We start from the raw sequence: 12,533 nt of genomic DNA, 5'->3' as shown, positions 1-12,533 counted from the left end.
CGAGGCAGCACAGTCTCTGAAACATAGTGGTTGTGTCCCTGAACAAGTTTTGCAACCTTTCAGTGTCTCTGACAACCCTCTGACATCATAAATTGTCGAGAAGGGGCCAATCTGAATCAGTAAAGGGAGCTTCCTCAATTGAGAGCTCCCTATTACCGTGAAATCAATGACCCAATCTCTTTCCCTATCCTTATTCACTGTAAGAAAAGATGAATATCAGGAATCCAGAGAAATGTCATAGGATTCATATGAACTGGTGCAGAACGAAGTAAGCAAAATCAGGAGAAATTATAATACATAATGTAGAAATAATTGACAATGGACTCTAATAACTTAAAATCAAGCTTGGTCTGGATTCAACACTGCTCTTTTCTCAGCAGAATTGGAAAACAAGTTATTGAATGCAGCATGTGGGGTCAAATTCAATTGCTGTGTGTGTGTGTGTGTGTGTGTGTGTGTGTGTGTGTGTGTTTTAATGTTTTTACTCATTATACAAGGGAAGATAAAACATATGATGATGGTATATTCAATCAATCCATCAACTAACATGAATTTAAGAAGTAGCTATAGGGTCTTAAGCACCAAAATTGGCTTACCAATGCTTCTAAAGCTACAAGTATTTACTATTTTACAGGTACTATACTAAGTAATGGGGATACAAACACAAGCAAAACTATAGCCAGTCCCTGGTCTCCATGATGCTTACTTTCTAATAGAAGATGTCAAAAGACAAAATGGAGCCGCAAATCATGAGGAAGAGAGGGAATGGAAGGGAAGACACCAAACTGGGTCCTTTCCCAAAATGAAGGAGCTTTTTGAGGACCTGATCAACAGGCACATGGTCTGAATGGTGAGGGTTGTTCCAATGCTGAGAAGGTTGCAAGAGCAAATGAATGTCCCTGGGTGCGGGGGTTCTAGATGCTGAAGAAAGTTCCAGAGAGAGGCATGACAGCAAAGTCCAGAAATTCATAAACAAAAGCAAGAGGATTAGCCAATCCCCTGTTACATTATTATTTTTTTTTTAAATTTATTTTAAACATCACATATTTTCCATTGTATCAAACATTTGGTTAGACAAGATGTAACTATAGCTAAGATTGTATTTTTAAAAGTGTGAAGAAGTAAAGAAGCAAGAACAAAACCAATTTGAGTCAAGAAAGAATGAAATGACATCATCACCAGGCAACACTAAAATGAGGCAAGAAAAGAATTCAGTTGGGTTCATGGCAACATTGAAATATGTTTTGAGATTGTTGGAAGACTTCTGAACTAATAATGGCAGGTGCTCCTGAATCCAAAGGCAAAGCCTGAGGAATCCCTCAAATCCCTCTCCGACCAGGGCTCCCTTCACAAGAGTAGCCAAAATATTACTCAAGATTTAAGATAAGTGAAATAAATAGTTGCTACCTCTCCAACTCAGAGTGCTTGGTTAACTAATACCCTGAAATATCAAATACTAACAAGTTTCTTCTTTTTTTAAGACACTCCAGCAATAATAGGACTTTTATTTTCCAAAATTAAAAAAAAACTTTGATAAAGATTTTGGCAATTTGAAGAACATTTTTGTTATTCAAATGGAGTCGTTGTTTTGATGATTTTCCACATGACAGAAGATTAATCACAGTGCTCAATGGCAAGGGGAACAAAAAAGAGAAATTTTGGTGATACACCTTATCTTCATCCACCCTATCCTTTATTCTCTTTCCTTATACTCCCTTCAACAAACTAAGGAATATTATTAAATTAAAGGAGAACCAAAGAATCTTTTTAATCAATCATACTAATAGACCATCTGGTCTTCCAAGTTATTCATGCCAATGGCCACAACAAAAGCTTAGAGAAAGCCCATGTGGACATAATTAAAGAGTCACATATGTCAGTGGAGGGTGGATGAAATCCCATTTACTTATCAGTAAGATTCTTCCTCTGAAGATCTATCTCTGGAAGCTATTAAAACAAAATTGCTTCTTTCATATTGGTTATGATCATTAGCTGGCTTGGCGACCTATTCTAGACATCCCCAGTCCATGAAGAAGGGTAAAGTGCCTTTCTCCAAACCTGTTCTGTTAAAATCTCCCAAGTCAGTACTACTTAGTATTTTTCTAATCACACTTAAGAAATAAATAGAATTGGTCTTCCTACCCCAAGTCTCTTCCAGTGCCTGTCCATTTGAGCAGTTAGATGGCACAGTGGATAGATTTCTGGGCCTGTAGTCAAGAAGACCTGAGTTCAAAATTGACCTCATATACTTACTAAATGTGTGACCATGGGTAAGTTACTTAATCTCTATTTGTCTCAGTTTCCTCAACTGTAAAATGGAGATAATAACCATACCTTGTAAGATTGTTGTGAAGATCAAATGAAATAATATTTGTAAAGAGCTTAGGACAGTACTCAGCACACAGATGATAATATATAAATGCCTATTGCCTTTCTCTTTATCCTCTACTCAGTTATCAAAATGATCAGTATTACTTTATAACCCTCCTACCTTTCCAGTCTGTTTCCCTCCACATATCCTAGGATTCACTTGCTCTGGCCTCCTTGTTGTACCTTACCACAAGGCATTCCTGAATCTTTGAATTTTTTCTGTTTAAGTCTCATGCCAAAAATATTCTCCCTCATTTCCACCTCCTGACTTCCCTAGTTTAAGTCTGATTAAAAATCCTACTTTCTACTACAAGAAATTCCTCATGGTCTTCCTCAGAGATACATATACATGCATTTATATGCATGCATATATGTATGTTCGTGTATGTATACTGATATGCAGCTGTGTTTCACATGGTGACTGTTAATAGTTTTGTCTAACTTTTTTTTTAGAAGGAAAGACTAGTTAACAAAGGAAATGACAGTACTGCAAAAAAGCATCAAATAAAATAATAATAATAACACTAGATGAGAATATAATATTTCTTTAGCATTTAATTCCCTATAAAATTGGAATGCAACTGATCTTTACTGTCTCACTGAATATTATTCTCTGTCTACACACTGTAATCCAGCCAAACTGGCCTTCACTGTTCCTCACTCCAAAGTATGTATGTTTATGCTGAACATTTTATATAGAGATGCTGTTTGTTCCATGGGAGCTCATGGCAAAGAGAGACTACTTCATTCAATCATACTAATACATAGCAGGTACCTAATAAATACTTGACAACTGAGGGAGGACCAGAAATAATAATAATCATTATCATCTTACAGCTTTGCTAACAACATTCTTTTCAAAGTATGTTTTTTCATCTGCCCATTTCTACCTATTCCCAAAACCCCTACTTGAAAATGCTACAAGTCTCTATAGAAGGAAAAAGTCATAGGGAGAGGTCTGAATGGAAAAGGAGTTTGTAGTACCATTATACAAATTCTATGCTATTTGATCTTTATGATTATATTATGTATATTATGCTCCTGCATTGTCCTAAAATATGTATTCCATACAAACTGCACTCTACAGTCATATTTAAGGGAACCAATGACCAAGATTTGTTTTGGGACTTCCAAGGGACCTTCAAAATTAAAGGACACAATAAAGTTTCCATTCTTTACTGCATGTAGGAATTTTCAGTATAAATTTTTAGACAAGTGCAGTGGTGCATTAGCAGCTACCTTTTATCAAGTTGGCAAAAAAAAAAGGTTTAATATAAACTAAACAACCACATAGCATCTGGTTCATTTTCTATTGACATATTACAATTCTACTTCTGAGTCCCATGACTGACAAGATGAACTACATGTTTTCTTGTCACTACCCTCAAAAAACATCAAAAAGAGGAATTATAGCAGAGTTCTAGCTATTTCCATAAAAGAAAGCAAGAAACCCAATAATTTATTAATAAGCCAGGGATAATATTACTTCTTAATGGATTCACTCAATACTGGCATCCTCATCAGTCTCCACACTCTAGTAAGGTACAACAATCGACCCACTGGCTTATATTTTGGGGTTCAAACAGGGATTTCCCTTCATCCACAGTCTCGTCCAGAAGACCTTGGGTTTCCTCCAGTTAACTGCTTCTATAAGTAGGAGACCTCAATTCTAATACAAACCCTAAAAAGATCAGAAATGGAGGGGTACAAGAAGAACTGTTTCCATGACCTGAGGTGGCCCTTAAGGAACTTGAAAATTGCAGAAACTGTACAGAGCACCCAATCTACCCTCTCTCTCAATCCCCATAAAAAGGAACAGATGCTGACTCAGCCCAGTGGAGAATTAAATATCAAGAGAAAACTGTGGGAGGGGGGGTTAGTCTACAGGGCTTCCCTAAGCCTGAAGGAAAGAGGACTAGAAGTCATCTGGGACCAGTCTTAATCACTCCCCCAAAGTCCATTCCCCCTTCCTCACCCCCCACCCCGGTCCAGGAACTACTTGGGGCAGTGACTGAGAATAATGAAAAATTCCTCTAAGTGAGAGGAGGCTGGGGACAGCTTTGAAGTCCAACCCCAGGGAGTAAACCCACCAAAGACATGAAGAGGAGGAAAGTTTAGTTTAAAAACCTAGAATAAAAGCAGATAGATCAACAAAGAAGATACTAAAATTGGAAGGGAAGACTTTCAAGCTTCTCAAAATAAATATTACAAGACAAAAGGAAATTAAACCTACAGAAACCTGTAGAATCCCAAGAGAGCATGAAACTGGGGCAGTGTGATCTGGAGCAGTACAAGAGAGAAATCAGAGTTTTGAAAGAAGGGGGAAAAATGGCAGAATGCACAGCAAAAATGATTAGCAGAATAGAAATACCCAAATCCATCGTGGCAAATCTCTCCAAAAAAATGAGACTCCCAAACTGAGGCCACAGATTACTGAAGACCAATCCAGAAGAAAAACAAAAAGCAGTGATAACATGATCTCTATGCAAGCAAAACACATTGATCTCAAAGACAAGATATATAAAAACTTAAGAATTACAGAATATGATGAGTCAAAAAAACCTGAACCCCATGGTCTAAGAAATAATACAAGAAAACCACCCAGAACTGCTGAATATAGAAAACATACTAAACTTGTAAAGAATTTTTTCTACATATAAATGATAAAAGACCTTGAACCTTTAACATCAAGAAAAGAGAGAGAACAAATTAATCATTTTAAGTCAATGATCCAATATAAATATCAGTCTGTACATAATCAAAAGTTACCCAAATTCTTGAAATTATCTTAAATAAGAGGTTTTCTTTTAGATTAATTAGAGTTTCTAAAGAAATATTTATCTAAGTTTCTCTCATAACGATGTTGTTCTCCCTGACAACTTCTGGAGTTATTTAAAGTACATTTGGTCTAAGAAGATAAAAATAGCAAATAGTTTAGAAAAGCAAGAAGAAAAAACTGATAAATACACAAAGATAACATTTTTGTGGAATAAAATGTTCTTCACCTTGGGACTTCTTGGCATCTTATTTTTACATTTCAAATCAAGCACAAGGAAACATTAAACTTGAAAATTACCTTGAACTTCTTCAGTACAATTTTTGTCTTATCCTTGAGCAAAGCTAGAGCTGTCACTCAGTGCAAATTATTCTGTTTGAGTTTTTAAAATGCAACAGATTTTTCATCAAAAAGGCAACTGAATAAAATAAACTTTTCACAGATTCTAGTCTTTAATCCTTGAAATAAACTACAAAATACTTAACTGAATTTAATCAGACTTGAAGAGACTGAAACATCTAATGACAGATTATTCCCTTACTACTAGAAAATTAACCACATTCCTATATCAAGACATAGCCCTGTTCAACAGCATCAAGAAGATCAAATCCTGGGGAGAAGGGGGGAGTAAAGACGAAACTGAAAAGAAAGCATACGTTTAAAATCTTATATACATAGGCAGTGAAGACAAAACTAAAAATATGCCCCATATAGCAACATCCACATCATTCTCCAAGTGTGCTCTAGTCATTTCCATTGTTATTCTCCTTTTTTTCATGCAGACATGTGGTCATATTCATTAGAGAGATGCATTTTTCAAGAGTATTTGCCCCAAGTGTATTTGTTCAGCATGTATCCCACAAAATGCAATCACTTTTATTTATATAAGCAGAGAAGATGTTCAAATTACTGGCACTGATCTAATCTATAATAATAAAATGAAATATTTAATTAACTATTTAAGTTCTCAAGACCTAGAAGAAACTGCTTTATTTTCTTTAGAATAAGTCTAATGTATCAAGAGAAATATAAATAAAATCATTTCTATTGCTTTTCTCATAGGGGAAAAAAAGCAGGTAAATGCATCCCATGAGCCTGGCAATCTCATTCCATTTCCATATCCATTCTCTAATATTCTGGGCTGTATTTAAGCCACTCCAAAATGACTGATGTCTGACTACCTTATCATAAAATACCTCTGAAGAAATAGGTCTCCTGGACCCATTTGGCAAGGAACCATAATATCTATAGCTCTCAAATGTCATCTAACCTGTTGATAGGTTAATTCATTTTTTCTCCAAGTAAAACAACTGAGGAAAAAAGTCAAAAGAGAGTTTAATATCAAAAAGTCTATGATTTTTTTTTCTTAGCCTGAATAAATAAGTTCTAGGGAACTGTCTAAGGCTTAATTGACTTGCTCAGGGTCACATAGCTACTGTCATAGGTGGTATTAGAGTCTATGTTTTCTCGTTACCAGTTAATAAAGGCTATATCCAAGATTCTCAGCATCACTCTAGTGTAGGGGATTATTATTATTAAATATTCTTATTTGTCACAGCTTTAAAACCTGCTAAGTGATTAGAGAGCATGATCTCTGAATCCAATTTTTATCATTATTTCGCCATTTTCTTAAACCTAAACCTTAAGTAGCTAAAAGTTGAAGGTTCAAAAATGTACATTCATATAATATACTTGCAATCAGAATATCTCCCTAAAATATTAATCAATTAGAATTTATTAAGGGCCTCTTGTATGCAATGAAATAGAGAAAGGTTTGGTACCAGAAGAACTAGATTAAATTTTGTCTCTGAAATGCCCTGGCAAAACTCTCATTGCCCCCAGTCAACTCTCTTAAAGTCTAAGCTTCAAAGAAGATATAGACCTGCACTGGTGGAAGTTTACTCATTCAGGAGATCCCTTTAGCAATAAAAGCAATGGTCTGGTCCCTATCTCCTACTATATAGAGACTATGCAAGAGTGTGCATATGTATATATAAACATATACATATGTCCATACATATATACGTTCATTTTTCAGGGAATGTAGTAGCAACAAAGTGGGGTCTGGTAAAGACCTCATGTGCAAGGTCAATTTTAAACTAAGCATTGAGGAAATCAAGATCCTAAAAGTCAGAAGTGATATGACCTATTAAAAAGGAAGGAAGGAAAGGAGGGAGAGAGGAAGGAAGAAAAGAGGGAAGAGAAAGAAAAAGAAAGGAAAGAGAGAAAGGAAAAAGAAAAAATGAAGGAAGAATGAGAGAAAGAGAAAGGAAGGAAGGAAGGAAGGAAGGAAGGAAGGAAGGAAGGAAGGAAGGAAGGAAGGAAGGAAGGAAGGAAGAAAGAAAGAAAGAAAGAAAGAAAGAAAGAAAGAAAGAAAGAAAGAAAGAAAGAAAGAAAGAAAGAAAGAAAGAAAGAAAGAAAGAAAGAAAGTAAGTCCAAATTCCCCTGATGGAGGGTTAGAAGGTAAAGAACCAAGTTCCTCCCATTCTCTCTCTATATGGAGAGCAGAAACTAGACTGCTCATTCCTCTTTATATCTGCTGCTCTGCTTGGTTTCAACTGTAAGAAATAAGATACTCCCATACACTTCCCCACCACACACACAAACTAGACCATTTCCTGCTGCTTCCCTTCTGGGTCCCCTAGGGTAGATGGTAAGCTCCTAGAGAGCAGGGTCTGTCTTTCTTTTAATTGTCCCTCCAATGCTTATGCCTCCTAGTAGGTGCTTAATAAATGTTTATTGGATTGGATTCTTTTGTAGAATTTAGTTGCTTATTCCCTACAGACTATTAAAGCTTTAAATATGTCTTGCATAATACTTTAGTAAGTTCTTTCTTCTGATTTTTAACCCCATAAGATGTATTAGTGTTAACCATATTCTATAGATAAGGAAACTGAGGCTGACATAAGTTAAGTGACTTTTCCAGGGTCAAATTGCCACCAAGTATCTAAATTGGGGTTTCAATTCAGGTTTTCCTGATTCCAAAGTTCAATGTACTTTCTACCTACCTGTTTATCAGAATTCAATTTTAAAATAAGTTCCAACCAATGTGATTTCAAAAGCCTATGGACAGGGCAGGTAGGTGGCACAGTGGATAGAGCTTGGGCCCTGGAGTCAGGAGTACCTGAATTCGAATATGGCCTCAGACACTTAATAATTACCTAGCCACTTAATTCCATTTGCCTTGCAAAAACTAAAAAAAAAAAAAAAAAAAAAAAAAAAAAAACACAACCCGCAAAGCCTATGGATAATCTCATTGACAGGAATTTAAATGTGCTTTTTTGAAGAACAATATTGGAGGTGAAAAGGACTCATTTTGGGGACAAGAGGTATAGGGGACCTAATAGCTGCATTTGTGCTATCTTTCCTGCTTGTTTTTTTTAAATGAAGTAAAGCTAATTGAAAATTCTTTTTTTTATGGCATTAGTATTAAGCTCACTGCAAACAAAACATAAATAAAGCATTATCTTTTTCTGATCTCTAGGAATTCATAACCTTCATCTGTGAGTCAACTGCTTTTTTTTTTTAGATTTTTTTTTTTTTGGCAAGGCAATGGGGTTAAGTGGCTTGCCCAAGGCCACAGGGTTAGGTAATTTTTAAGTGTCTGAGACCGGATTTGAACCCAGGTACTCCTGACTCCAGGGCCCATGCTTTATCCACTGCGCCACCTAGCTGCCCCCCTAGACAATTGCTTTTAATTACAGAATTTTTTAATTTATAATTTGCTATTTCAAATATAGCAAAATTATTTTTAAGCGGCAATGTGGCATGGCGGATGGAGGAGTAGCCTTGTATTCCAAATGACCTAGGTTTAAATTTAGTTTCTGAACGAAACAAGCTAAAAAAATTACTTAAGTCCTTTGTGCCCACTCACCTCTCTAAAGGTATAACTTGAAGAGCAGTTGATTGCAATTGTGGAGGTAGTTTCCATACCAGGAGTTCCCTACATGTATAAAATCAAAATTGATTTTAGTTCAAAAAAGGGGAAACCAAAACACTTTGAAACTCTTATCACAATATAAATCATACATAACTCTAAATTCTCAAGACCTAGAAGAAACTGCTTTATTTTCTTTAGAATCAGTCTAATGTATCAAGAAAAATATAATAAAATCATTTCTTAATAATGGGTCTCTTCAAACCTCTAAAGTATTTCTTTTTCTGGGCTCCACTTCAACTGGACTTTCTCCACCATGCTACAGCAGCCATCTCACCCTGGCATGTCATCCATGGCAACCTCCTCACACTCTCCCAACCTCCATTTAAAGGAAAGTGCCCAGGCTAAAAGTGTCTTTAATCTTCTTCAGGCTTCCTCCACTCTCCTTTCTCCCACCACACCCTTAAGAACAAATAGTACTTTCTTCCCTCCCACTTTTCAATGCCCCCTTCCTCATTTTGAAAGTTAGTTTCCTGAGGGTAAGAGCTCTTTCTTTTTCCTAGTATTTTATTTCCTTTCCCAATATACAGTATTTTGAAACTAGTAAGCACTTAATAATGTTAACTGACTTGGCTAGAGGGACTTTGAATATTAGACATAAAGGGAATAGGAGTATACAAACATATAAAAGTATTTATATGTGTGTGTGTGTGTGTGTGTGTGTGTGTGTGTGTGTGTGTGTGTGTGTGTTAACTGTGAGAGTTTTGTACAGCTGGCTTCAGTCATGCCCAACTTTTTGTGACCCCCAAAATGGGATTTTCTTGGCAAAGATATTGGAGTGGTTTGTCATTTCCTCTCCAACTCATTTTACAGATGAGAAAACTGAGGCAAACCAAGTTAAGTGACTTGCCCAGGGTCACTCAGATAGTAAATGTCTAGGGTCAGATTTGAACTCAGGAAGTTGAGTCTTTCTCTGGGGCTCTAATCTACCTTGTCACCTAGCTAAGATCTAGATGTAGATATAGAGATACATAAAATCACAAGTGTGTATTATTATATGTATGCGTTTGTGTATATATACACACACTAACAAAGTAAAGAAAAATATGATTATTTCATTGTGAATGTGGCTATATATATATATATATATATACATACATACTGTACACATGCGTATATACGTATATATATATACGTATATACATACATATATATATATATATATATATGTATGTATAAGTTACACAGGAGATTTCTGAAACTCAAAGGCTTTCAATAAATACTTACACATTATTCTTACATTATTATGTTATTCTATACTAAGCCAAGGCCAAAAAGTCCCAGAAGCCAGATCCACTTTAGGTTTACTCTTTGACTCTTGTGTTTTCACTCTTCTATTAACTGATCTCCTCATCCACTCCACCCTCCATCATTTTATTTTGTTTGTTTGTTTTGCAAGGCAATGGGGTTAAGTGGCTTGCCCAAGGCCACACAGCTAGGTAATTATTAAGTGTCTGAGGCCTGATGTGAACTCAGGTCCTCCTGACTAAAGGGCTGGTGCTCTATCCACTGTGCCACCACCCCCTTCCTCTATCATTTTACCTGAGTCTCTCAATTATACAGTCACCGTATTAATACCTCAGAGATCCTATATCCTCCCAGACTTCCAAAATGCCTGAGTGATATGCTAAGAGGAGAATACTGTGATAAGTATTTGAACTTTACTTAATTCTGTTTTTAGGTGTTAGATAAATTGGAGGCTACAAGTCAAGACTAAAGTGGAGGGAGGGTTGGTCCACATTCTTCTATTTATAGATGAATATGCATTCAATGACACCTCTGAAGCTGAAAGTATGGATCAATTCTCTGCTGCTTGTGCTAATTTTCACCTAACAGTTAATACCAAGAAAACACAGGTGCACCATCAGCCAGCACCACACCTTCTATATGTGGAACCATGATTACAGCAAATGGAGAAGTTTTGAGTATTGTGGGACAAAGTTCACATCCCTTGGCAGTTCCTTTCCAGGCAGGTACATGTTGATAATGAGGTTGACACTCACATTGCCAGAGCTAGCTCAGTATTTGGGGGGCTCCAAGAGGCATTAGACTGACACCAGACTGAAGTTCTACAGAGCCGTTATGCCGACCTCATTGCTCTATGCTTGTGAAACCTGGACAGTCTATCAGCACCATGTTAGAAAATTGAATCGCTTCCATTTAAATTATCTCAGGAAGATTCTGAAAATCACCTGTCAGGAGAAGATCCCAGACACTGAGGTCCTTTCTGGAGCTAAACTGCCAAGCATTCCAACATTACCACAGAGAGTGCAACTATGATGGGCTGGACAGGTTGTTAGAATTCCAGACTTACCAAAGAGACTATATGGAGAACTCACACAAGGCAAGCGCTCACAAGGGAGTCAGAAGAAGCAATACCCTGAAGGTCACATTGAAGAACTTTAGAATTGATCACAAGGCATGGGAGACACTGGCACTGGACTATCCAGCATGGCATGCTCTCATCAGAGAGGGTGCTGTGCTCTATGAGGGAGGTAGAATTGAAGCAGATAAAAGGAAATGGGAGAAAAATAAGTTTAGAATATCTATCCCAGGTGTTCGTATGAACTAGTTGTGCCCGACCTGTGGAAGAGCATTCTGAGCTCATATTGGTCTAATCAGTTACAGATGGACACCTAATTCTAAAAGCATTCAGTTATAAATTTTCAGGATATCTCAAAAAGGAGACTATTCCTAAATAATGAGGGGAAATGAAGATTATATTTTATATATTTACTACATATTTGTTACATATTTATATATCCTACTATATTTTGAACAGTAAAATTAAGTAGCAAAATTAAAATTAAATAAGAAAATTTCAAAACAATGTTTTAAAGTAGTAAAATTAATAGAAAAATTAAGTCATAGTGCATACAAAATTCAGTGAGAGTTATTAAAAAATAAATCAGTGATGGCTAAAAATAGGAAATCTAAGGAATGTTCATTAATTGGAGAATGACTAAACAAGCTGTGGTATATGATTGTAAAGGAATACTACTGTGCTATAAGAAATGACAAGTAGGATGATTTCAGAAAAACTTGAAAAGACTTACATGAGCTGATGCAAAGTGAAGTGAACAGAACCAGTACAGCATTGTATATGGTAACAGCAATATTATTTGATGAAGAACTGTGAATGACTTGGCTTTTCTCAGCAATACAATGATCCAAGACAATCCCAAAGGACTAATACTATCTACCTCCAGAGGAAAGAAAAAACTGATATTATTTGAATACAGACAGAAGTATGTTATTTTTCACTTTCTTTCAATCTTTTTATTTTATCCAAGTCATTTACAAAATAACTAATATGGAAATGTTTTACATGATTGCATTTATATATATATGTGTGTATATATCTTATTGCTTACTGTCTCAGGCAGAGGGGAGAGAAGAAACAGAGGGAGGGTTAGAATTTGGAACTCAAAACTTTATTTAAAATTTGCT

The 12,533-nt window shown here is 36.0% G+C and overlaps 1 protein-coding gene across 4 annotated transcripts in view; it reads right to left on the bottom strand.

Moving 5' to 3' along the window:
* Window positions 1–12,533, bottom strand: part of GRB14 (growth factor receptor bound protein 14) — a 149,240-nt gene that overhangs the window by 111,254 nt on the left and 25,453 nt on the right. For 3 of the 4 annotated variants that reach the window (XM_074215829.1, XM_074215831.1, XM_074215832.1), the window contains exon 3: window positions 9,021–9,089. The exons of the other annotated variant lie outside the window; for it this stretch is intronic. In XM_074215829.1, the coding sequence (XP_074071930.1) occupies window positions 9,021–9,089 (69 nt within the window). The remainder of the gene's footprint in view (window positions 1–9,020; window positions 9,090–12,533) is intronic. 4 annotated transcript variants of the gene reach the window in all.

Source organism: Macrotis lagotis, chromosome 1 (assembly GCF_037893015.1).
Source record: "Macrotis lagotis isolate mMagLag1 chromosome 1, bilby.v1.9.chrom.fasta, whole genome shotgun sequence".
Taxonomy (NCBI): Eukaryota; Metazoa; Chordata; class Mammalia; order Peramelemorphia; family Peramelidae; genus Macrotis; species Macrotis lagotis.
This window is presented reverse-complemented; position numbering and strand designations above follow the sequence as displayed.